Raw genomic sequence first — 26,504 nt, forward strand, 5'->3', positions numbered from 1 at the left:
CAATTTTTTAAAAAATTGAAAAATTTGGATATTTGCTGCAATATATTTTTATAGTGTGAATTATTGCTGCACATCTTTTCAAGCTGTTGTGTTATATTTCTGCTCCTTGATCATTTAGATTTATATACTAATGTTGTTATTCTGGTATAATACTTTTGAGACTACTTCATTATGGCTAAATAAAATTGATAAATCACCATTACACCCATTCACTACACCAGTTGACCCAGTCCCCCAGGTCCATATCTTTCCCCTTCATCTCTCTACCTAGGTGCTAACAAAAATATATAAAATTTCTGACAAAATTCCACTACTGGCTAAGACAGGGAGGGAGAAAGACTCACACTTTCTTTTTGCCTCTTCCAAAATATGTCTTTGCTGGTTCCAATTCTTGGAGCAATCTATAGTGCTGTTCTAACACATTTTGTCAAAAAGACTTCAAGAGAGTGTTCTTCCCAGCAGTGAATCACCTTGGCCCTGAAGCTTTTCCTTCTTCTTTCCACATGTCTGAGTTTAGGGGAATTTCAGGAATCTAATTTATTCCAACCTCTTCTTCCCCTATGTGTTATTAGTGGAATTTAACCCTTGGGCCTATTATTTAAGATGCTGTAGTTTTTATTATGGACACCAACATCGATGGCTTTAAAAGAGAATTGGACAAATTCATGGAGGGTATCAATGGCTACTTAACCATCACGGCTGTGTCCTCCCTCCACTGTTGGAGGCAGTATACCTCTGAATACCAGTTGCTGGAAATCACTGGTGCGAACAGTGATGTTGTGCTGAGGTCCTGTTTGTGGGCTTCCCATTGGGACGTCTGATTGTCCACTGTGAGAACAGGATGCTGGACTAGATGGAGATTAATTTGTACTTTGCACCTTATCTTGTTACTTGTGGTACTGATGTTGTTTGAGCTCAGGAGGGCTTAATCTCTAGCAAGTGTGTTTTGGAATGCATTCTAACCATATAATCACAAGCATGTTTATTCAGAAGTTATTCCCGTTGGGCTCATTGGGTCTGTCTCATAATACCAATTAAGCATGTTTAGGAATCCTGTGCAAATCTGGAACAAATCTATTAGTCTTTAGGTTACCACAAAGTAAGTAAAGTTGTTTGGGGCATGGATATAAGGTGATGGGAAAACTTTGCCTACACACGGTCCCAATTATATGCATGTTTACCCAAGAGCAGGATTTAGGCCACATCCACACCAGATATTTAAAGCACATTTAATGCACCCACCACCACCATCACCACCAAGAATTCTGGGAACTTCTGGTGTGGTGTGTGGCTGAGATGGAGGTGTAGCCTGGGGAAGTCCAAAGGGCCAGATAAAGATGTCTGGAGGACACCCCTCCCAGCCTGCGGTTCCCCACTCCTGCTCCAGATGAATCAAATTTAAAATCCCAGGCTATGGTCTGAAGGCACGTGAGGCTACCACCTGTGCTGAAGCTAAGCAGGTCTGGTCAGTGCCTGGATGGGAAACCACCTGGGAATGTAAGCCGCTTTGGGTTGCATGGTGAAAGAAAGGTGGGATATAAATGTAACAAATAAATAAAATATCCCTGAACCCAGATTTAGACCCAGGATTATATTGTATCCTTGCTTTTGACAAATCTTGCTAGCTGTGTGCACTAGCTGTGGAGACAGAGTTTTTATTTTAAAAAGTACATTTATGATTGTCCCATATGACAGTTACATGCATGTTCTATGTTGTTTCCTGCACTGAACTGCTTTCAGGGAGGAAATTGCATGTGAAGTGCCCCCCCCCCAATTTGTCAATGTGTTCTGCTGATACTCCTACAAGAAGGCTTAGAGTTTGCTTTTTTTAACTGTCACCAGGTGATATAGCAGCATTTAGCGTTTTTCTCTCTTTGCTGGAAAGGAGAGAAAAATATGGTATTCTTCAGGGAAGTAAAAAAGCAGTCTGCAACATGTTCAAATCAAGGATGGTCATCTCTTGCTGCCTGGTTTGATTCTGTTTCTTGTGGTGCTCAACCTTTAGGTGTTTGATTTTTATTTAAACTTGTTATTTTGTTCCAATTGTTGTTCTCTGTTTGTATTTTAATATATGGCCCTTTTGGTGGGTGAAAAAACAGCCTATCAGTAAATAAATAATGAATAAGCCTTAAAAAAATCTCAATATGATCGGAAACATTTCCTCCCTAGGTACTTAAAAAAAAGAAATAAATCTGTAAAAAAAACTCTGCATGTACTCAGAGGTACTCTGAGGAGCCAAAAATGTCAGTAAAATGTGGCAACCCTAATAACGCGGTTTTAAGTATCATCCTTTGCAGACTCCTCCCATTCGCTGCTTTGGCCAAAGGGTCTTTGCTTTCGCAATCAGTGAAAGAAAAAGAGAGCCCGAACACTCTCAGCCAATAGTGTGTGAGGCAAAGTAGGGAGGCCCGGGTTACTTTCTCCTGATTGGATGTGACGTCCGACGGTAGACTCATAGACGGAGCGCGCGGATTGGCTGCGACTCGAAAGTGCTGAATGTTCCATTCCTTAGAGCGCGCTGGGCCTTGAGGATTTAAGTCTAGGACTCGAGGGGAGATTTCTCTTTGCAGAGACTTTCTAGCACGTGGCGTAGGATTGTGGAATCTAGTAAGTATAGGGGCTTTTTTTTCTTCTCAAACTCTGCTACCCTTTACTAGGTTAGTGCTGGCTTGGACCAGGGTTGCCCACTTGTTTTTCACCCCTGTGTGAATAGCTTCACAACAGGCAGAAAATCAACAGGTGAGGCCTGACGTTCCTCCTCCCCCGGAAAAACTACAGCTGTGGCATTTGCAACCTGGCCCACGGCTCTTTAAGATGAACTGTGCCAGGAAAGACACAAGGTGTCATCCCTAATTTGTGAGGACGAGGGGAGTACAGAAAGTTTTTGCTGTTTCAGAGAGCTGGGGGTTTAGTCAGCTGTAGATAAACGAGTGCATGCATCTTCCTTTTGCAGCCGAGATCTGAAGGTGGTTGTTTAAGCCAGGTCGAACATAAGCAGGTTGGAGTTCATAGATCTTGTGCTGCAAGGATGGAGAATCTGTGGCCTTGCATAAGTTGTTGGGCTCCATCAGGCCCAGCCAGCATGGCAAGTGGTCTGGGAGGTGTAATCTACCAACATCTGTACGATGACCTTTGTCGGGAGAGGGACAGGGGGAGTGTGACTCTGTTGATTCTCCTTGATCTCTCAGCTGCTTTTGATACCATTGACCATGGTATCCTTCTGGGAAGACTCATGGAGTTGGGAGTTGGGGGTACTGCTTGGCAGTGGCTCCGCTCCTACTTGGTGGGTCGCCACCAGAAGGTAGTGCTTGGGGAACATTGCTCGATGCCCTGGACTCTCCATTGTGGAGTCCCGCAGGGATCGGTACTGTCCCCCATGCTTTTCAACATCTACATGAAGCCGTTGGGTGCGGTCATCAGGAGTTTTGGGCTGCGTTGTCATCAGTACGCTGATGACACGCAGCTCTATTTCTCCTTTTTATCGTCCTCAGGTGAGGCTGTTAACGTGCTAAACCGTTGCCTGACCGCGATAATGGACTGGATGGGAGCTAACAGACTGAAGCTCAATCCAGACAAGACTGAGACGCTGTTGGTGAGTGCCTTCTCTGCTCAGATGGTGGATGTTCATCCTGTTCTTGATGGGGTTACACTCCCCTAGAAGGAACAGGTTCGTAGCTTGGGAGTTCTTTTCGATCCTTCCCTGTCTCTTGAGGCCCAGGTGGCCTCGGTGGCACGGAATGCTTTTTACCATCTTCGATTGGTAGCCCAGCTACGTCCCTATCTGGACAGTGACGACCTCGCTTCAGTCGTTCATGCTCTGGTAACTTCTAGATTGGACTACTGCAACGCGCTCTACGTGGGGCTGCCCTTGAAGACTGTTCGGAAACTACAGCTAGTCCAGAATGCAGCGGCCAGATTGTTGACGCGGACCAGAAGGTCTGCTCATATAACACCTGTTCTGGCCCGTCTGCACTGGCTTCCTATTTGTTTCCGGGCTAGATTCAAAGTGCTGGTTTTGACCTATAAAGCCATAGACGGCATGGGACCGCAATACCTGGTGGAACGCCTCTCCCAATATGAACCTACCCGTACACTACGCTCAACGTCTAAGGCCCTCCTCCGAGTACCATCCCATCGAGAGGCTCGGAGGGTGATGACTAGAACCAGGGCCTTTTCAGTAGTGGCCCCCAAACTGTGGAACAGTCTCCCTGATGAGGTGCACCTGGCGCCGACGCTACTATCTTTTCGGCGCCAGGTGAAAACCTTTTTATACTCCCAGGCATTTTAAAGTGTATTTTAAACAGCATTTCCGTATTTTGGATGTTGTTTGGTTCGTTATTTTTTTTTTTATTATTATTATTTATTGCATTTATTGTATTTATATGTTGTGCTTGTTTTTATCTTTTTGTACACCGCCCAGAGAGCCTTCGGGCTTAGGGCGGTATATAAATTAAACTAAATAAATAAATAAATAAATAACATCTGAAGGGCCACAGATATCCTTGTCCTTGTTATACTTGACAGCATGTCTCTATTAGAAGAGCCTTTCTTTCTCCTAGGGCCTTAAAACGTTAGGTGATCTACCTTGCAGGATTGTTGTGAGGATAAAGGGGAGTGGGATATAATGCCAATAATAAACATGCCAGCCATCAAAAAGGTGCAACCCTAAGCATCTTGATTCAGATGTAAGTTACTCAAAAGTAAGTTCACAGCTTACTCCCAGATAAGCAGATATAGGACTGCATTCCTAGGGCTGTCTGATGTTTCATTAATTTCAGTGGGTCTACTCTGAATAAAACTTAGTCGGATACAACCCCCTAGTCTTCCTGCAGTACTCCAACAGGCCCATTTTTAGTGCCAATAGTGAGCAGGTAGTCAAGCTGCTGTTAACCCCTTTATTCAAAGTCTACAAAGTTTAATTGGCAAACTGAGTGCTTTTCCTCAGCACTGGCTTGTTTGCCAGCTATGTCTGTCCTTTGGCAGGGATAGTCTGTGGCCACAATGATCCATGCTCTGATATCCTTAAGTGCTCTCTATGGAGCTACCTGAAGATGACTGGGAGACTGCAGCTAGTGCAAAATGCAGTGGTCTATCTTTTTTTGGGGGGGGGCACAAACCGGAGCCATGTTATTCTGGTTCTTAAAGATGTGCTCTTGGCTGCTAATATGTTACCAGGCTAAATTTAAAGTTTTGGAAATGACATACAAAGCACTGAATGACTTACAATCGAGGGAGAGTCTTTTCCTGTATGTTCCTACCAGGGAGTAAAACTGGAGATTTTTGGGGGGTGGCAGGGTCTTTAATCTTTCACATCTGTGCATCTGGCTTGGACATAAGGGCAGGTCTTTTCTGCTAAGGCATCCCAACCTTTGGAACTCCATCCCCCTTGAAATCTGGTTGGTGCCTATGCAGCTGGCTTTTAGATTACAGGTTTTAGGTGAACTTGCTGTTCACCCAGGCCTTTCAGCAATAGTGTGCCACTGTAATTTGAGGTTGTTCTAATTGTTCTTTTGATCACATTTTTATTGTGTTTTATGTGTCTCATTGTTTCAGTTTCATGGAGTTTTATTGTTACCTACCCAGAGATCTGTGGATAAATAAGCTGGCTAGAGTAATTGAATTAACATTAAGGGCCCACCTGCACTATACTTTTAAAGCAGTATCATATCACTTTAAACAGTCATGGCTTTCCCCCAAAGAATCCTGGGAAGTGTAGTTTGTTAAGGGTGCTGCTGAGAGTTGTTAGGAGACCCCCTTTTCCCCTTACGGAACTACAATTCCCAGAGTTCCATGGAGAGAGGGATTGACTGTTAAACCACTCTGGCAATTGTAGCTCTGTGTGGGGAGTAGGGATCTCCTAACATCTCCCAGCTTCCTTAATAAACTAGTTCCCTCCCAGGATATATTTTTTTTGGGGGGGAGGGGATACTATTTTAAATGTATGGTGCAGATGAGGCAAAAAAAGGGGGGATGCCCCTCCAATTAATCAGGCAGCAGATCAAAAAGATTATAATTAATACAAAACTTATACAAAGCTCAGGTGGCAGGCATTATTTTGAAAGAAATATTCTCCACCTTTTCTCTCTTGCATGTTTCCATCATCGAAAAACAAAGAGTATGGTTCCTCTTTTAGAACATTTTGTTTTTCCCCTTAAGCAAATAATTGGTAGATTAATTTAAACTATGGACGAAAGAAATCTTAGTGGATAAACTATGAGTTTCTCAGTTTATTAATCTTGCTAGCTGTGTGCTCTGGCTTGGGAGAGGGTTTCAAAAGGATAAAGCAAGGATAATGATAAAAAACCACATGTGTGATGGTCTCATGCGACCATTACAAGTGCCTTGTTTCCTAGACAGAGGCGTTTTTGGGGTGGGAAATGCCTGTAAAGCCCTGCCTCTCTGATACCCAGGGCGTTCTTGAATGTTGGGTAATATTTCAAAATGGACTTTAGCTATTTGACAATTGCAAACCTCGTGCAGTTGCCCAATTAGCTCTGCATGGCCATTGTGCTATCCTTGAGGAGTTAACGAATAACTCGGAATGGTTGGTTTTCCCCCCACCCTTCTTCATACAGACTGAGCTTTGTTTGTGATGTATTTTGTGCCTATTAAGACTGCAGTTCTGCCAGCAAGTCACACTGCCGGCCAGACGGAGGTCAGCAGATGGGAGACGTCGTCTCCTGTTGCCTTGGGCAGGCTAGTCAGTCGTGCTGCAGATGGATAGTTGGCATACTTCAGAACAGGGCTGGTATCTTGGGGCCTGGGGCAAGCAGCATGAAATGCACCCATAAGCCAACCCTGTATTTTATGATGTAAAAAAGTTAATGTTTGTAATAAAATGATAAACGAGTACATTTCCAGGTGCGGATAAGACTCTGTTCTTCATGGATTCTTTTCAGGAGGTCTTAATTTGTTGCTGACTCTGGACCTGGGATAGTTGACAACACCTGGTGCTTAAAGCTTTTGATTTCTGCTGAAACCTCTGCACAATTTAAATCTCTCTGGGTTTTTAGTGCCAAATCAAATAATCTCTTCTAACACATTAATAAGTTTTACTTTTTGTAAATCATGTGTATAATATTCATCATGATTTTGGTGCACCCTTGAATCAGACACCTGGGAGAAGAGCCCTGCTCACCCCACCCTACTTCCAGACAAGCTTCAGATCTTGCAGGCTCAGAAGCTGGATGCCGCTGAATTCCACAGTTGCTTTCATGCTCTGGTTGTGGGCTTCCCACTGGCTGGCCACTGTGTGAACTGGGATGCTGGGTGAGATAGACCCTTGTTCTAATACATTGTGTGGATTTTCCACAATGTGGCGCCACCACCAAAAACACCCCGTACCTTTAGGGAGATTGACTTTCTCTAAAGCACATGCGGGCATCCCCACAGCCTGTGGGACACATATGGCCCTCGGCCACTCTCTGTGTGGCCTGCCAGCCTCTTCTTTCCTTCACTGCCCGGCTGATCAGCCTTCAGTTAGCGGGTGGGAAAGAGGGCTGTTTCCACACTGGGAAAGTGATTTGGACTGGGAAGGGGGGGAGGAGAAGATAAATTAAAGCCTTCCTTCTCTGGTGATCCCCATCTACAAAAGATTGCTGTCCTCTCACAGAAGTAGGGGGCAGGTTATATTGGTTTATATCCAGTGCTACTAAACGCCTCTTGCTTCCTGGATGAGGGATGGCGAGATGCATGTATACAGAGAAACCTCTGACTTTTGCATGCCTAGAATGTAGTCTGCTGTTCAAAGATAAGGATCTCATGTGTTGCTCCACTTACTTTTGCCTGTGCCCCGCCCATCCATGCAGCCCCCAGAAGGCTCTCCACAAGGGATTGTGGCCCTCAGGCTTAAAAAGGTTCCTCATTTTTATAGCTCTAATTTTAAAGGTCCCTGTTGTTTAATTTATTTATTCCGAAATGTATACCCTGCCCTTCCTCCATAAAGGAGCCCAGGGTGGCTTGTGTTCATCTATATTTATTTTACGAGTGTAAACCTCCTTGGAGGGCTTGATAGCATACTTCTTCTCTGTTTTAATTTTGTTTTTTAAAGTCTTGGAATCCACCCTGCATGTCCTCCTGCAAATATTCTCTTGGTTCTTTCCTTTCAGGCTGCTCCAAACCTAACCTGCCATGGCCAGCCACCCCAAAGGAGATGGAGACCCCATAACTAAGGAGGTCTGGGCCTCTCATAACAAGATGGTGGTGGAGCCACTGGACACCAATGACCCAGAGGTAAGAGAGGGCTCCTTGTTTGGACGGTGACGCCAACTAGGAGTAGGTTGTATTGATCCTGGCGGAAGAAAGTGAAGGACAAGGCTGTTGCCATTTGCCGTCAACAGTTTTGAGCAACCAGAGGGCAGCAGGTCATTGATCTTTTGGGTGCAGTGACGTTCACTGTGAAAATTATGCTTGGTGCTGACTTCACCTTCTCAATTTTCTCACTTTTCCGCTTTCTGCATCAGAAATAGGCAGCCTGTGGTCCTCCAGATGTTGCTGGACTCCAACTCCCATCATCTCCCACCAGGATAGACAGTGGTCAGGGATGATGGGAGTTGTAGTCCAGCAACATCTGGAGGACCACAAACTCCCAATCCCTGGTCTACAGTGGATACAGGGAATCTTTGACCTTCTTATGTTGCTGAACTACAACTCTCATCAGCCCCAGCAAGCATGCCCAATGGCCATGTTGTGCTTGCAGTTCAGCAACATCTGGAGGGCCAAAGGTTCCCCACACCTGTTCTATAGGGACTAAAGATCAGTGAGAGCTACATGCACAAGAGCTGGTGTGGCATAGTGACTGAGACTTCTGCAATCGCTATGCATGCTTACTTGGGAGTGCCTATTATCAACTGCACTTGGTACAACAGCTACAACCATTCCTGGACCAGGAAAGATTGACCACAGTAGTTCAGGCATTGGTGACTTCAGGTGTGGATTGCTGCAGTGTACTCCTTGTGGGGCTTCCCTTGCACTTGACCCAGAAACTGACGTTAGTGCAAAATGTTGCAGCCAGACTGCTGACAGGAGTAAGAGCCTGTCAGCCTATAACACCTCTGCTCAGAGATCTGCACTGGTTGCTGATTTGTTACCAAGACAAGTTCGAGGTGTTATACACAGTAAAGCCTGTAACAGTTTGGGACCAGTTAACTTGCGGGACTGCTTGATGCCATTGGTGCTTTGACCACTTCCATCCACCGAACAGGCACTGTTACAAGTGCCGCGTAATGCTCGTTACACACTTCTGAGAAATCATTCTTTTAATGCGGCAGCACCTACACCAGGTGTGGGGAACCTTTGGCCCTCCAGACGTTGCTGAACTATAACTCCCATCAGCCCCAGCAAGCATGGCCAATGGCCAGGGATGATGAGAGTTGTAGCTCAGCAACATCTGGAGGGCCAAAGATTCCCCACAACTGACCTACACTTCGGAGCTCCCTGCCTGTTGACATCAGGCAGGCTCCGCTGTATTCTTTTTGGTGCCTGTTTAAAACATTTCTGTTCAGGCAAGCCTATCCAGACACGTAGACGTTGATGTGTTTTAATCTCTTTAGTTTATTGCTGATTTTAGTTGTCTTTTAAATGTTTTTTCATTCCTTATTTGTAACTATTTTATTAATATTTTTAATATTTCCTGTAAACTGCTTAGAGAGGTTTTTTTTAAAAAAAATCAAGCAGCATATAAATATTGTTAAATAAATAAAATAAAGTAGTCCCCCAAAATACAGTGCTTAGGCTTATATACTAAGCGTGAGAGATTGAAAGTCACCCAGTTAGAAATGTTTTAGCATACAGTCCTATGCACACTTACTAGCCTCAATGAACTCGGTGGGATTTATTTGGGAAAGGCTCAACGGCAGAGCATCTGCAATGCATGCCAAAGACTATAGGTTCAATCCCCAACACCTCCAGGCAGGGTTGGGAAAAAACCCGTCTAAAATACTGGAGAGTGGCTGCCAGTCAGTGCAGACGAGTGAGCGAGGTGGCCCAATGTTCCGACTCAAGTGTGAGGCAGCTTCCTCTCTCCCTGTCTCTTGTTTCCTCCTCACGCAAAGGTCTTCAACATCATCAGGAAGGAAAAACAGCGGCAGCAGCTCGGCTTGGAACTGATTGCATCTGAGAACTTCGCCAGCCGAGCTGTTCTGGAGGCCCTTGGCTCCTGCATGAACAATAAATATTCGGAGGGATACCCAGGACAAAGGTGGAGATCAGGGGACTTGAAATCCGGGCATGGCTGAGATCCTTTGCGTGTACCAAGCAAACTTACCTTGCGTTCCGTTGATGGACGTGAAGGATATTGACAAGGGCTCCCAGTGACGGGTTGAGATGGTTTGGACAGCTCCGAGATCCACCCCACAGTGCCCCAAATTATGTCCATCCCAGTGGTGGCTGGTCCCCGTTGGGACCGACAGGGCGGAGAGCAGAGAGACCAACAGAAGCTGGAGCCAGACTCAGTGACAGGCAGACACACACACACACACAAACCCCCAATTGGTTGCAATTAAGAAGGCAGGTTTACAGCAGACTGAGTTTGGAGGGGCATTCCAAATGTATCAGCACAGTGACTGGGTATAAGCTTGTGATGCATCAGATTGGCTGGGTATCCTGTGAAACTGGAGCGTTCCTTCCTGAATGCTGCTCATGCAGGCCAGTGGATGGTATGGAGGGTTTGACATCAAGCATGGAGAAACTGGTTAAGAATCATCCCAGCTCAGCCAAACTATATGCCACCCTTGTACGCACCTGAAACATACGTTCTTCTGCAAACAAAGAGTCACGCTGCGCAATCTGGGGAAGAGCCGCAGCTCGGTGGCAGAGCAGCTGCTTTGCATGCAGAAGGCCCCAGGTTCAATCCCCAACATTTCCAGATAGGACTGGGAATGTCCCCAGTCTGAAGCTCTGGAGAGCTGCTGCCAGTCAGTGTAGACAATACTAAGCTAGATGGACCAATGGTCTAACTCAATATAAGGCAGCTTTCTATGTTCCTGCAATCATTGGAATCGCATGGCAAGACTGTACCATTTTAAATTGCAGGGGGATGCTGTCTCATACAAAAAGGAATTCCTTATAGCACAGAGAATATGAATGGGTCTGAGAGAAGTCTAGGCTTGAACTCTTCCCTTGACACAATATGGTAGTTTCTTACTTGCAGGAATCTTTTATGTGATGGGGAAATATTTAAATGTGATTTCTCCTCCCGCTCCTTCTTTCAGTTTGGAGTGGTAAAGCCCAGCAAGGAGTGGCCACTACATGACTGCACTGATCACGTGGCATACATCTAGCAAGAATAAAGACGATAAGCCACTGTTGTAGTTATTAAAAAGGAGTGGTGCGTTTGAAATTTTATTCTCCTCTTTAGATACTACGGCGGGACAGAGTTTGTGGATGAGCTGGAGAGACTGTGCCAGAAAAGAGCACTGGAGGCTTATGGGCTGGACCCACAGAAGTGGGGAGTCAATGTCCAACCCTACTCAGGTATTCCTGTTTGATTCCTGTTTGCAAAAAACAGTCTCTAAGTCAGGGGTGGGGACCTTTTTTTCAGCCCAAGGCAGTGGAGGCTGGTCCGTTAGGGCAACTGGGGCATTGCCCCACCAATCTCAGTCTGTCTGTAAGCAGAACCACCCTCCCCCCATGGCTGTTTTCTTACAACCAGGCCAGGACTGGCCCTGGGCGTCAGCTTCCTCCTCCTCCTTTGTAGAACTCAGCGGGCAAGAGGATGGGGACAAAACTAGAATTAGCTGGCTCTGCCAATCATTGGCTCTGGCTCCACCTACTGTGTGGGGCTCCCTGCCTTCCGCCCTACCAATCACAATGGACACCACCGTCCTGAGGGCCACATTACCTTCTGGGCAACCTTCCAGGGGCTGCATGAAAGCCAGGGGCAGAAGTAGGCGTGGCCAGAGGCAAAACTAGCTGGAGTTAACAGGTACGATGCTTACTTTTTCACAGTAGGCTACATTCCAGCTGTACAAATGTTGGCGGTTTCTGCGCAAACCCTTCTCCACCCTTCTTCATGCAGGCAAACAAGAGGCACTGTTTTAGTTCAAGAACTATAATACACTATAAAAATTGAAAATTTTTAATTATGTTTTATTGTGTTTTTGTATTTTAACCTGTTTTATTATGCTGTGCACCGCCCTGGGAGCTTATTGCTATAGGGCGGTCTAAAAATGTAATAAAATAAATAAAAATAAATAAACTGGGTGGGAATCTCCTCCTAACAGCACAGGCTCTTACAGCTAAAATGAAAACAGGAAAACGTATAACGGTACATAAAGCAGTGTAGTAACCCTTCTTAGGAAGGCTACACTACAGAAGCCCTCCAAAAACCTGCCAAAGTTAGGAATGCCTGGGAGAAGAGAAAAGCTTTAGCTTGGCGCCTAAAGATAGATAATGATGGTGCCAGCCGTACAAGCGGGCCTTGCTTATATGGCAGGTTCCGTTCCAGACCCCTGCTGTAAAGCGGAACCCCATTGAGTATAATGGGGTGCGTCGCGCAAAAAGGACGTGAAAATGCAAAATTGGCTTTAAAACGGGGAATGAAAGCCGCCACATTAGCAGAACGCCAGGAAGCGAAGCGCCAGGAAGCAGGGCCCTACTGTACCTCCCTGGGGAGAGCGTACATATAGTGAGAGGTGGTCCTTGAGCTATTGGGGTCCTGAGCTGTATAAGGCTTTATAGGTCAAACCCGGCACAGAATGGAGCCCAGAAATGGTACGATAAGGTATGTGGAAACTGCTCTGACAGATAAAGGAACGCAAAATATTTGTATTGCTACAAGGCGAAAGGAAAGAGATACTTTCTCAGCAGACTGGTGGAGTTTTATAACATTCGCAAATGATACGGATAACGACTAGTCCATGCCCAAAGCCTTCAAGAGTTTATGGATTGTGTGATGTTTTCCTTTACTCTTGCAAACCAGTAGTTTACTTCTCTCCTCCTGAAGATCTAATACACGGTTTATCTCTGGTTGGTGATACGTGGCTGCAAATTGTTGCTGTTCATTTTATGTTGTTCTTGTTCTCGTATTCCTTCTAGGGTATCAGACTTGCGGTTTTCAGCTGTAACTGGATTAAATCCACCTTGTGGTTTAATCTAAATCCACCTTGTATTTTTTTTGAATATGATATAAGGATAATTTTTAAAAAACCCTTCATTGAAGAACACATGCTAGCCAGGCAAAAGCCCTCAAGGAGGGCATGGATCAGGGCCAGTGAGGGGGTGGCCTGGGGACAGTTTGAGGGCCAGTTAGACAAGCCCAGAGTGCCACGTTTGGCCCCTGGGCTTGAGGTTCTGCTGCTCTTAATTGTTACTTTTTCCTGTTTTCAGGGTCTCCTGCAAACTTTGCGGTATACACTGCCTTAGTAGAGCCCCATGGAAGGATCATGGGCTTGGATTTGCCCGATGGGGGTCACCTGACACACGGCTTCATGACAGACAAGAAAAAGATCTCAGCCACCTCAATCTTCTTTGAGTCCATGCCCTACAAGGTGAGCTGTATTCCATGGTAAGGGGATCTGGGCTCGGGTTCGAGGCTCTGACCTGCCAGAATTAGTTTGAAGCACAGCACGTTAAAGGATTCCAGGAACACAGTATGCGCTGGGGGCAAAAGTGGGCTTGCAGCAACCTGATTTGCAGGCTGGCTGATTCACTGGGAGGCTTTGGCATGATTGAGGCTTGAAGTCGAAGTTGAAGTCCACACTGGCTATCTGTGTAGTCGCTCTGAAACATGCAGTCCTGTGGTTACACAGGAGCTGGGGCTGTTTGCCACAGCTTTTTCTTAGCGTGGCATTGCCAAACAGTGGGGGCTGATCCATTAGGGCGAACAAGACAGCGCCCCACCAAGATTAATTTGCCCTCGGCCTGGCTATCAGCTTCCTCCTCTTTAGTCTCAGTGTTGCCCCTTGTAGAACTCCGCAGGGAGGAGGAGAGAGGCCGAACTAGCATTAGCCGGCTTGGCCTGCCATTGGCTCTGGCTCCTCCTACTGTTGGGCTCCTTGCCTTCCGCCCTCCCAGTCCCAGTGGGCACCGGCTGTCACTACCAATAGCCGATTCAGCATGTGGGGCTGTGTAATGAGAGATGCGAGGCAGAGATCATGAGGCCTCTTGTAGAGTTGAGCTGAAGAAGCTTTTGCTAGGGCAAAGAACGGTTTTAACCCTCCCTAGGTCAACCTTTTGATGCCTGCCAGAGTCTCGGTGCCAGTCTCTTCCTCTGAGCCCGCCCCCTGCCGGCATCAGAAGCTGGAAGAGCTGCTTTAGCTGAGTTCTTCTCTCTGACTTCTTCTCATCAGGTCAGCCCTGAAACTGGTTACATTGACTACGATAGATTGGAAGAAAATGCCCGCTTGTTCCACCCAAAGCTGATCATTGCAGGTGAGAAGTTTGAGAGAGAGAGAGACCCGCACCGTGAAGTGCCAGTACTGCTCAAAGATCCTTTGAACATAAGCGGAGCGCTTCAGCTGGATCAGGCCAAAGGCCCATCCAGTACAGTCTTCTGTTTTCACAGTCGGAAACCTGCAGGCAGGACCTGAGCGCAACAGCACTCTCCTCACTTTTGATTCCCAGCAATTGGTGTTCTCAGGCATACTGCCTCCAACGGAGGAGGTAGAACCTAGCCATTGTGGCTAGGAGCCATCGATTGTTATTTTTTTGCTAGAGGGCTAGGGTGTATTTCTCCTTGTCAGCAGGATTCTCATGGAATTTATTTCTTCCAAATATTCCTAAGAGGATAGCCTTCTCCCGGTGGCTTACAAAAATGTTGTAAACCGCCCAGAGAGCTTCGGCTATGGGGCGGTATACAAATGTAATAAATAAAATAAACAAACCGTTTTTATCCACAACAAAACACTAATGCGTACCATTGAGTTTGCAATACAGCAGTTGGTTTCAGAACACAACAGAGCCCTGCTGGATCAGGCCAGTGGCTCATCTAGTCCAGCATCTTGTTCTTGTAATGGCCAACCAGATACCCATGGGAAGCCTACGAGCAAAACATCCGTGTGATAGCGCTTAAACAAACCCAGTGAAATAACATTCAACAATCACCAAGCAGTGGTGGCTGGTGGCTCCATATCAGTGGCGTAGTGGAATCCACTCTGGGTTTTAGTCTGAACTTCCAAAGAGCTGAAGCACCCTGGACAGCTCCTTGAAAGTTCAGACAAAAACCTGGAGCAGATTCTACTGACACGAAACCACCAGCCACCACTGTCACCAAGGCTGATGCACAATAAAACCTATGGTTAACTGCCAAGGGAAACAGAAAAGTTAAAAAAAAAATCCTCAACCTGTTCTATGCTAACTGTATATCTCTTAGAAGAGAATTCTATTAGGTAGGAGCCACCACTGAGAAAACCCTGTCTTTAATGCCTGCCTCATCTTGAATACTGCGCCCAGTTCTGGTCTCCGCGCTTCAAGAAGGATGCAGACACACTGGAACGGGTTCAGAGGAGGGCAACAAAGATGATCAGGGGACTGGAAACCAAGCCCTATGAGGAGAGACTGAAACAACTGGGCAAGTTTAGTCTTGAGAAGAGAAGACTGAGGGGACATATGATAGCACTCTTCAAGTACTTGAAAGGCTGTCACACAGAGGAGGGCCAGGATCTCTTCTCAATCGTCCCAGAGTGCAGGACACGGAATAATGGGCTCAAGTTGCAGGAAGCCAGATTTCGACTGGACATCAGGAAAAACTTCCTAACTGTTAGAGCCATACGACAATGGAACCAATGACCTAGAGAGGTAGTGGGCTCTCCGACACTGGAGGCATTCAAGAGGCAGCTGGACAGCCATCTGTTAGGTATGCTTTAATCTGGATTCCAGCATTGAGCAGGAGGTTGGACTTGATGGCCTTATAGGCCCCTTCCAACTCCACTATTCTATGCTTCTATGTGGTATTTTTAAACCGTTGTTTCCTCGATGCCTCTGTACAAAATAGTTGCATTTCAATAAGGCAAAGGCACTCGTCTATGGGTCACATGCCCCCCATTCCTCTTTTTCTTTCTTTCTTTAAATCTCAAGTTTTGTGTTTATCCTTGCTTTTCCTTCTTATCTGATTTTTTTTAAAAAATGCTGGTAAGTTCTATGATTAATACAAAATAACCATGTTTCAACTTATTCCTACACATAAAGTCTAGTTTAACATTAAGCTGTATATAAATTAATATCAGTATTGGTTATTATTTAATTATTATTGATAAGTTATTAATTAGTAATAATAATTAAATAACAGATATTTATTAATAACATTGAAAAATAATAATATTCTTCCATTTAAGGAACTTGCAATATTGACCTGATTTAATCATTCTGTACAGATACTTATATTGCTCATAAATAATGGCTGTAAATACCTCTAAATCCTAACTATTCATTAGAAAAAATTTATTGCTACTGTAATTATTCCTATGTTGCCTTTTAAGATTCTGTTTCATTGATTTAAGAAATAAAGGATCAAGAAGAGGGAGGTCTTCCTCTATGTTTCCCTGCAGAAAAAATATGTTTCAATAAGGCACTGGCTTGTGGACCTTTTTTTTCCCCCTTCAGCTGGTCCTGGCGCTCTAACTGGTCTCTTCTGTCCTAGGGGTCAGTTGCTATTCACGGAACCTGGACTACGCCCGCATGAAGAAGATCGCAGATGAGAATGGAGCGTACCTGATGGCTGACATGGCCCACATCAGCGGCTTAGTGGCAGCCGGCGTGGTGCCATCACCTTTCGAACACTGCGACGTGGTCTCGACCACAACTCACAAGACATTGCGGGGATGCCGAGCTGGCATGATCTTCTACCGGAAAGGTAAGGGCTGCGGTGTTGAACAAATGCAGGAACAGGATACCCTTAAGACAAGGGGTGAGTCCCTGATGGGCACATGTGGTGCCAAATGCCAGTGAGCGGAGCCTGGGTGGGTAGGGCTATTCATATCCCTTCTCTGTCACACAGAGGCCATATCTACATTATACAGCTAAAGCACTCCGATACCACTGTAACAGTTATGACTTCCCCCAAAGAATCCTGGGAAGTGTAGTTTGTGAAGGGTGCTGCTGAGAGTTATTTGGAGACCCCAATTCCCCTCACAGAGCTACAGTTCTCAGACTGGTTTAACAATCAGCCCCTCTTCCCAGGGAACTCTGCAGACTGTAGATCAGTGAAGAGAAGAGTCTGTGTCTTTGTCTTGCAATGGATAAACCTTCAAGCCTGTGCCTTTGCTGTCAGGTGAAACTGACTAGCCAGTGTCTTTGCTTTGCTTTCAATAAACTAATAAGCCTGTGCCTTTGCTTTGCTAGGATGAAACTGTTACGCCTGTGTGTTCGCTTTGCATTAAAGAGATCTCTTGCTTTTTCCCAGGGCTGGGAAGGGAAGGATCTAATATGATTCAGAGGGGGAGGGACCCAGGTAGACACCCTTTAAAGTCCCAGTTGAAGCTGCCTCCACCATCTGTGAGCAGGTGTAGGAGCCGATCCCTATTCTTTCCATATTATTCCTACTCTAGTACCAAATGGCTCCCTGGGCTCCTACTGGGAGAAAGGGCAGGCTATAAACCTAATAAATAAAAAAATAAAAGTTTCTGTTAAAGAAGTAATGTCCAGGAACGCATCTACTTTGTTAACTGAGGTTAACTGCTTTAAATGTATAACACAGAGGGGGCCACTCATTCAGTTCTTTTCCCCCACAATTGTGATGCGGAGGAAGATGGCTTCTGGGGCGAGTTGTTTTTCCCATGTAAATCATGCTCTCCAAGCCTGCCAAACAGCTGCTTGAATGGGAACAGTATTATTTACTTTTATTTTATCTATTTATTATTTAATTTGTATCTCTCCCTTCTTCCCAGTAGGAGCCTAGGGCGGAAAACAAAAGTACTAAAAACACTTTAAAATATCATAAAAACAGACTTTAAAATATATTAAAAACAAAATATCTTTAAAAACATTTGAAAAAAAGACCTTTAAAAACATATTTCTTTTAAAAAGGTGTAAAAACATATTTTTTAAAGAAGGTTTAAAAACATATTAAAAAGCAGTTCCAACATAGATGCAGACTGGGATAAGGTCTCAATTTAAAACTCAGTTTACATGGGGATGAAAGCACATAGGGGCAATTCTCCCCGCACATCTTCCCACCCATGGCTATCACATTCTTCCTGCCCCGGAAGCTAAATTCGGTGACAGGCGGCTGATTTGGACACCCTCACTATTATTGATTACATTTATATCCCACCTTTCCTCTAAGGAGCTCAAGGAGGTATACAGACATGGTCCTCCCTCTCATGATTTTATCCTCACAGCCCTGTGATGTAGGTTGGGCTGAGAGACAAGGTCACCCAGTGAGCCTTATGGCCCAATGGGGAGTTGAACCCTGGTCTCCCAGGTCCCAACACTCTAACCGCTGCACCACACTATGCTGCATGAACGCCTGTGAAGGTTTAGTCCCCAGTGGCCTTTCAGGATGTCGCCTGCAACTTTTGTTTCATTGTTCTATTATATGAAGTTGTTTTATTATATGATGTTTCCTTTGTGTCGAGACGGACCATTGCTCTGATTCGCCACCCAGTGCTGCCTACTCTGACAGGCAGCAACTCTCCCATAACCTGCTACCTGTGACCCTTTTAGCTGGCGATGCTGGGGATTGAACCTGGGACCTTTCTACATGCAAAGCAGGCACTCTGCCACTGAGCTTAGATCTCTCTCCACTCTCTCACTTGCAGCTGATTGGGTTTGGGCTCCAAATGTCTGCAAGGTTGGAACCAATGGGAAGGATTGGCTGTGAGGAGCAGCATCCAGTCCCCACCTCTTCTGTTGTCTTCAGGTGCCTGCAGCGTGGATGCAAAAACCGGGAAGGAAAACCTGTACAACTTTGAAAGCCTCATCAACCAAGCTGTGTTTCCTGGTCTACAGGGAGGACCTCACAACCACGCCATTGCAGGTGAGAGAGGCTCTCTAAAATAAGAGTCGCCTGAAGGTTGATTGGGATCCACTGAGTGATTTGCAGTAAATCAGCAAGGATTATGATTCCCGGTTGAGCAACAAGAACAAGGATCTTCCCCCCTCCCTCTACTAAATTAGGCTACTGAGATGAAGGAAATTTGGGTTGGGGAACCAGGAGTGCATTTTTGTGTGGCAGGACTGCGAGCTCATACCAAAACCTGCATGCTCTTCATGGATCTTCTTTTCCATTTTGTGGCTAGGAATTGCTGTAGCTCTGAAGCAAGCCATGACTCCGGAATTCAAAGCTTATCAGAGGCAGGTTGTTGCCAACTGCAAGGCTTTATCAAAGGTCCTCGTCAGCTTGGGATACCACATTGTTACAGGTAAGAAACAGCCAGGACACAGCTGTAGCCTTTTCTGCACCTTGCCCACTCCTGGGGGCAAGATCCTAGAAAGGCAATCCAAGTTGCCACTTCTTGGCATGTCCCTGTCGCAGACTGCGAGCTGCCTAGAACAGCCTTTCCCAACCTTTGGGTCCCCAGATGTTGCTGGACTACAACTCCCATCAGCCCCAGCCAGCATGGGTATTATGGGAACTGAGGACCCAAAGGTTGGGAAAGGCTGGCCTAGAAGGTCCCCTTCAGGCAAAGCGGCCTTCTCATTTCCCAGGGAGCCAAAGAGATGGCTGTGCTGCTTTTCCTTCCAAGTGAGACTCTGAATGTGAATCTTGACTATACCTTCATTAACATTTGGTGTAGCTTCCAGGGGCCTGGATGAAGGTGTCTCATCAGCTGGATCTGGGGATAGTCTGCAAGTTTGCCACCTCACTTTTAGAAAACTTGGATCACTCACTTGAGCTCTCAAATAAGATTTTACATGGATGCCCTCAGGCTAGGATCTGTCTCCGAAAGTAAAAAGTAATTTAGCAAAACATTTACCCAAGAGAGGGGGGGTTCAAAGTGGGGCATAGTTAAGGTCAAGCATGGGGAACCTTCTAGACCCAAAACCTGATCCAGAGGCTTGGTCAGTCTAAGGTCCATAGCAGAGCAAGCAACAGACAGCACAGCAAGGAGGGGGGAATCAGGAGTGAGGAACCAGAGACCTGTGTTTTTCCAGCTACTGGAAGGCTCAAGTGGGAGACATTATATACTGTGGCCCCACAGAGGCCTTCACAGAGCTACAGTTTCCAGACCTCCCTGGGAAGAGGGACTGTTAAACCACTCTGGGAATTGTAGCTCTGTGAAGGGAAGAGCAGTCTCCTGAGTGGTCAACTCTCAGCACCCTTCACAAACACCATTTCCCCCAGGATTCTTTAGGGGAAAGCCTTCACTGTCTAAAGTGGTATGATACTGTGATACTGCTTTAATAGTCTGGATGTAGCCTCAGTGTCTGGCACCAGGTCAGGGCTAGGCATGACACCTATATTAAAAGTACAGCAATAAAATGTTGCAGCATGAGATGCTGCTTTTCAGGATTCTGGCCATTCCATTCCCTCTCCCATCTCATTTTCTGTTGCCCCTCCCCCCCGACACACATAATAGTCATTTAGTGTTCTGTGACCACTGAGCATGCTTAACCCTCATTAAGGGTTTTACACCCACCCACCCTTTGAGGCGGGGTACTTCTGCAAATCCCATTCTCTGTTGATGTCTTCTGGCGATCAGAAGAATCAGCTGCAAAATAATTGGCACTCATGGCCTGAACTTCAGAAATGGAGGGCGTGATTGGCTATGCTAGCTGGGGCTGATAAAAATTACAGTCAAAACCTCTGCAGAGTCCCTGGTTGGGGAAGGCTGTCTTTAGACACTTAAAATGTGAAGCCAGCTCTTTTCTGGCTCGTTTTGCTTGAGGTATGCAGGCTTTTTAAAAAGATTAATTTTTGTATTTGCAAATTTAACAATGAAAGGAAAGGAGGGAAATAATGAAATAAAATAAATCTATTAAAGATACAAAAATTAAGAAAAATAAATAGTGTATGAATACTTCTACTAGTAACGATAAACCACGGTCTGTTTACATTATGGATACAATAACCATCAGTGCATGGACCTTGATTTAAGCATGTAAGTTAATATCACCCCTCCAGCGTGCAGGCTTTGCTGGTGGGCACCATACTCCTCCTTTGCCTCTGCTCTCCTCGTACCATCATTTCTAATTCTGGACGCCACGAGTAAGTCACTCTTGGCCTTTGGCTCTTCTTCCAGGTGGCTCTGACAACCACTTGATCCTGGTGGACCTGCGCAACCGAGGCACTGATGGAGGGCGAGCCGAACGAGTCCTCGAACTCTGCTCCATCGCGTGCAACAAGAACACCTGTCCAGGTGAGGGTGGCAGGACTGTGTTCCACTTGCTGTCTTAGTTCAGGGGATGAGCGATTCATTGACCAGACCAACCTTTGACAGCCTGGTGCACTCTGGTGTTTTTGGACTACAACTCCCATCAGCCCTAGCCAGCACAGCTGGGGCTGCTGGGAGTTGTAGTCCAAAACACCTGGAGGGCAGCAAGTTGGGGAAGCCTAAACTAGACCTTTTACTGCAGGTCCTGCTCTCGTGAAATGGTCTCCCCCAGAGGAGATCACAAAAGCTACAGCGAGTTGATGGAATTGGGTACATCACTGGTGATCCATGAGCTCCATTCACACTCTTTGCAGAAAAGTGGCAAAAAAACTGAGAATATCTTTTTTTAAAATAATAATGTTTGTTGAATTTTTTATAGACAAGAAAATATACATCCATCACAGTCTCCACAAGTGAGTACTGCATAATAGAATGAAAATTCTATTTTCTCCGGCTCCTGCCAGGAGGAAGGACAGGGTATAAATCAAATACATACATAAATAAATTAAATTAAATTATAAAACAAACAGTTGAGAATATCTGTCCTTGGTCTGATGACTAAGATGAAGGTCACCTTGCCCAGGGCCCGATTATTAAACAGGCTCTATAATTTTTGTCATACAGCGCTGTTGTAGTCTACTAATTTTTCTCTAAAGTCTTGGCAGCCTGGCTTACTCATCCCGTGATCATATAGCACTGGTTTTGATTGTGATGCTGGAACTGAAGGGGAAATTGTTATTAAAAGGTGTGTTTCGATTTGTGGAACAACAAAGTTTATTAAGTGACCCGCTGACTTAAACTCTGATCATTCCTGCCCATTGGCCATGCTGGCAGGGGCTGATGGGAGTCGTAGTTCAGCAATATTTGGAGGCCCAAAGGTTCCCTATCCCAATATATTGCCTTGTACAATTTTTGTAAGCTGCCTTGAGGAAGCCTTTATTGTTCAAAGGCTGATGAGGATTTAAAAAAGTAAATCTAAGGGGCAATTGCTGGCTGTGGGCCTCCCTACCCCTCTAAGCACAGTTAGGATGTCCTATCAAAACTTTTAATTGCTGCCATCTTTTCCTGGCTGAGAGCAGAGAGATATAGAGCATGGGAGGCTACTTTGTCCAGAGACTGACCGTCAATCTGTCTATCTCAGTGCTTGTCTACACTGGCAGGCAGCAGTTTTGCATGGTTTCAGGGAGGGCGGGCTCTTTCTTATGCAAGTGTTCCTTTTCACAGGGAACATGGGCCTTTCTGCATGTAAGGCATGTGCTCTGTCATTCCCACCTCACATGAATCCAAATCCTCCCACTCAACTGGTTATGAAAGGACTCTTGCCAAGGCAGACCACTGATCAGTCTAGCCTTGTATTGCCCACTCTGACAGGCAAGCGCTCCCAGGGAGAGAAGGGACTTTTCCTGGATCTGAGACCCCTTTAACTAGATATGTCGGGGATACAGACACCTTTGTGTGCAAAGTGGGGGCTCTTCCACTGAGCTACAACTGCTCCCTACTTCTAGACAGATTCAGGATGGATAAACAAGTCATAACGTGGCGATAGAAAGATCCTGCAGGGTAGGAAAGCTGAGAATTTAACAGTTGGCAATGCAGTTTGTCTGTGCCACCTCTAAAACTGGTCAGCTGTCGATTTCATCTGATTCAATCCATGAAACCTTTCCTCCTGCCTAGGGGACAAGAGTGCTTTGCGCCCCAGCGGGCTGAGGTTGGGGACCCCAGCTCTCACCTCCAGGGGATTCGTGGAAGAGGACTTCCGAAAAGTCGCTCACTTTATTCATAAAGGTAGGAAGATAAGTGTCTGGGGCATGTGGGCATGCGTCCATGCACATATATAGAAGCACTGATGTTCTTGGAGGTCTGGACTTTGCTTTCTTTCTCATCTCTAGTACTCTCCACTTTAGGTGAATGCCGGTTCCATCCCCTCACTTATTTGCAAAACAACTTATTTGCAAAACAACTTGGGAGTGTTGATGCAGACTGGAAGTTGCTGCAGCAGTTTCTGTCCTCCCTGATTATTGGCCATGCTCCCTGTGGCTGATGGGAGTCCAATAACAGCTGGAGAGCCATACGTTTCCAAGCCCTGGCCTAGAGTACCCTTCCCGAACTTGGTGTCCTCCAGAGGCTGTGGATTAAGACACACCTGAAGCTACCCTCTAGACTCATATTGGGCCATCTTGGCTGGAACGATAGATTTCAACTGGCAGTGGCTCCTTGGTGTCTCAGGGATATTTCCCAGTCTTTTTAAGTGGAGGCATCAGGGATTGAACCTGGAACCTTCTGCATGCAAAACATGTATGCTGCCACTGAGCTACCCCCTATACTGAGGTTTCAGTAGTATGTCCAAGTCATAAGGAGTGCCTGTTTCCATCTCCGGCTGATTCTCCAGCTACGACCCCTTTTGGACAGAGATGACTTGGCAACAGTACTCCTATGCAGTGGTAACTTGGATTGGATTATTGCAATGCGCTCTACATGGGACTGCCCTTGAAGACTTGGAAACTTCCACTGGTCCAAAATGTAGCTGCCAGATTACTGGCTGGGGTTCCTTTTAGAACTTGTATGACCCGTTCTAAAACAGTTGCATTGGTTGCCACTTTGTTTCTGGACCCAGTTCAAGGTGCTCACATTTGGGTTTAAAGCCTTAGAAGACTTAAGCCCCAAATATCTCGGAGGCTGCCTCCTTCCCTACAGACCCTCTCAGGTGTTAAGATCAGCAGAGGAGGCCTTCTTGGTAGTTCCTCCACCCTCAGAAGTTCAGGGGATGGTGGCCTGGGAGAGGGCTTTCTCTGTGGCAGCCCATAAATTGTGGAATTCCCTCCCCACAGTATCTTCACTATCCAGGTTTCAGCAAATGCCAAACACGCACCTCTTTACCCTGGCCTTTGGCTCCCGAGATGCATGTTTCCAGAACCCACTCTATTCTTGTGATTGAAACGTATTTTAATTCTTTTGAATAATTATAGTTTAGATTTTGTAACCCGCTCTGGAACCTATTGGTGAACGGTGGGCAATAAATATAAATAATAAGAAGTAATCATCCGCTGAACAGTTCTTGATTCAGTCAACAGCCCCAGTCAAATGCAAACCATTTTCACAGAGGAAATGTCTGTGTTTGCCCATGCAGGCATAGAACTCACCTTGCAGGTCCAGAGCGATATGAGCCCCAAAGCAACTCTGAGAGAATTTAAGGAGAAGCTGGTGTCTGATGAGAAGTACCAAGCATCGCTGAGATCCGTCAAGGAGGAGGTGGAGGCCTTTGCAGATTCCTTCCCGCTCCCTGGCTTGCCTGTTCTATAAGGAAATGCCGTGACTGCGCTCAGCCCCAGAAGAACCGCAAAGAAACCCACACCTGGAATGGTAGCGAATCTTCTTGGCTGCTTTGAAGCTTGGGTTGTTGGGTCAAGCTGCTCTCCATCAAACTGAATTTAGGAGGGATAAAGGCACCCCCAGTGACCCCTTTTATTTACCGTTCCTACCAGCAGGGCTAAAACCTCTTTACCCAACCTCTTCCCCCACCCCTTTTTTAAATGTTGCAATGAGTACAGACCCCAGAAAGAAAGAGGCACATCCAAAGAAGTTACAAACCCTTCATTGGTGGTATGAACCACCGTATTAATGGATATCCCAAAACCATACCATTGTCAGTGTTGAAGAGACTTGCCACACAATCACTGCGGATTGAAATCCAAAGGCAGTAAAAAGTACAGTATACAGGATTAACCTTGACCAAAGCTGGTCCTGAAGTGCGAGAGGCTGAGAGATGGCAAAAGCGGATGATTCAGTGCCAATCAGCAACTCAAAACTCCTCTTACATTTGAATAAACATTAAATTCGGTCCCAAACAGGAACGAATCTGAATTTTTGCATGATTTTGAGTTTTATCATTGAAGCTGGCCCCTTCTAAGCAGGAAACACAAAAGGTATATTGTGCTGATGTTTCTTTAGAGGAGCGGCTGAATTGTTTTCAAGCCCCCTCTGAAAGGCAAAGAAAGTGGTAAGTTTTCCTTCATTCAGGAAAAGGAAGCATAAGTGTTTCTTCATAATGCCACCTTAATTTATGGAACTCATTGACACAAGATGTGGGGATAGCCACAGGTTTAGATGGCTTCTGGAAGGGATTAGGTGCATACATGGAGCATAGACCAGTGGGTATCAATCATGGCAAGTGGAACCTGCAGCAAAATACTGCAGCGTGGAGTGCTCCTGTTCGCTGTTCCAGTGAGTCAGCCATGAACATAAGAGCCCTGTAGCTGGGTTAGGCCAGAGGCCCATCTAGACCAACATCCAGTTCTCAGTGACCAGCCAGATGCTTGCAGCAATCCTGAAAGTAGGACATGAGGGCAAGAGCTCTCCCCTCTCCTGCAGTTTCCAGCGTCTAGTATTCAGAAACATACTGCCTGTGACCACAGAAGCAGAGCCATTGTGGCTAAAAGCTTGACAGCCTTATCCTCCATGACTGTCTAATACTCTTTTAAAGCCATCCATGCCTCCACATGCTTCATTTCATACCTCGTTGGGTTCTCCATTCCCCATCTCAGTAAGCAGTGGCATCTTGTGTTTCCTTTGTGCTTTCCCCCCCCTAAAGATTTCTTGCACCCCTGCAAAATGGGGGGCTCCCCCAAACTTGCTGATGCCTTCCTCTTGTGGCTAGCAGTTTTGGCCACTTAAGTAGTGGCACTCACACCTGAAAACTGGAAATAGAGAGACTGATGGCTAAATGGAACTTCTCCCGTTAGGAGGCGGTATACCACCGAATAATGCCCACTGCTATTGCTGTTGTGTCCTGCCTGTGATTTCCACAGGGGCACGTGGCTACCTGCTGTGGGAAGCGAGACTGGACGGATCTTTTGTTCCGATGCAGCTGAGCTCGTCTGAAGCGGCTCGTGCTTGAGAGACAGTTGCTAGACTACCACAATTTCCATGGTGAATAATGATGCCTTAAAGGCATCGGGCAGTTTCTCCACTCGGTAACATCTGATTGCCATTCTCCATAATGGTTTCCTGTGGGATAGCAACTGTCACGTTTCCCTTGCAGCCCTGCCATAAGAACTTACATACCGCTCAGTTGTAAAACAACACCACCACCTTTAAACAGTTTACAAGAATGTAAGAAGAGCCCTGCTGGATGAGGCCAATGGCCCATCTGGTCCAGTATTCTGTTCTTACAGTGGCCAACTAGATGCCTACGGAAAGCCTGCAAGCAGAACCTGAGCTCAAGAGCATCCTCCTTTCCTGCGGTTTCCAGAAACC

General features: G+C 45.9%; 1 protein-coding gene across 1 annotated transcript; it reads left to right on the top strand.

Moving 5' to 3' along the window:
• Positions 1 to 2,499: 2,499 nt before the first annotated feature.
• Positions 2,500 to 25,112, top strand: SHMT1 (serine hydroxymethyltransferase 1). The gene is made up of 12 exons (XM_061599772.1): positions 2,500 to 2,607; positions 8,109 to 8,232; positions 10,053 to 10,198; positions 11,357 to 11,472; positions 13,327 to 13,487; positions 14,289 to 14,370; positions 16,577 to 16,789; positions 18,797 to 18,913; positions 19,176 to 19,298; positions 21,120 to 21,236; positions 22,926 to 23,036; positions 24,379 to 25,112. The coding sequence occupies exons 2-12, from the start codon at positions 8,131 to 8,133 to the stop codon at positions 24,549 to 24,551; spliced, it is 1,461 nt and encodes a 486-aa protein (XP_061455756.1). The 5' UTR covers positions 2,500 to 2,607; positions 8,109 to 8,130; the 3' UTR covers positions 24,552 to 25,112.
• Positions 25,113 to 26,504: the final 1,392 nt, after the last annotated feature.

The sequence above is a fragment of the Rhineura floridana genome, chromosome 17 (genome assembly GCF_030035675.1).
Source record: "Rhineura floridana isolate rRhiFlo1 chromosome 17, rRhiFlo1.hap2, whole genome shotgun sequence".
NCBI lineage: Eukaryota > Metazoa > Chordata > Lepidosauria > Squamata > Rhineuridae > Rhineura > Rhineura floridana.

Excerpts from the sequence above, each read along its gene's own strand:
- SHMT1 (XM_061599772.1), top strand. The coding sequence starts at position 8,131 with ATGGCCAGCCACCCCAAAGGAGATGGAGACCCCATAACTAAGGAGGTC. Across the intron at positions 13,488-14,288 it reads TTGAGTCCATGCCCTACAAG|GTCAGCCCTGAAACTGGTTA; the intron begins GTGAGCTGTATT and ends TCTTCTCATCAG. Across the intron at positions 18,914-19,175 it reads TCACAACCACGCCATTGCAG|GAATTGCTGTAGCTCTGAAG; the intron begins GTGAGAGAGGCT and ends TTTTGTGGCTAG.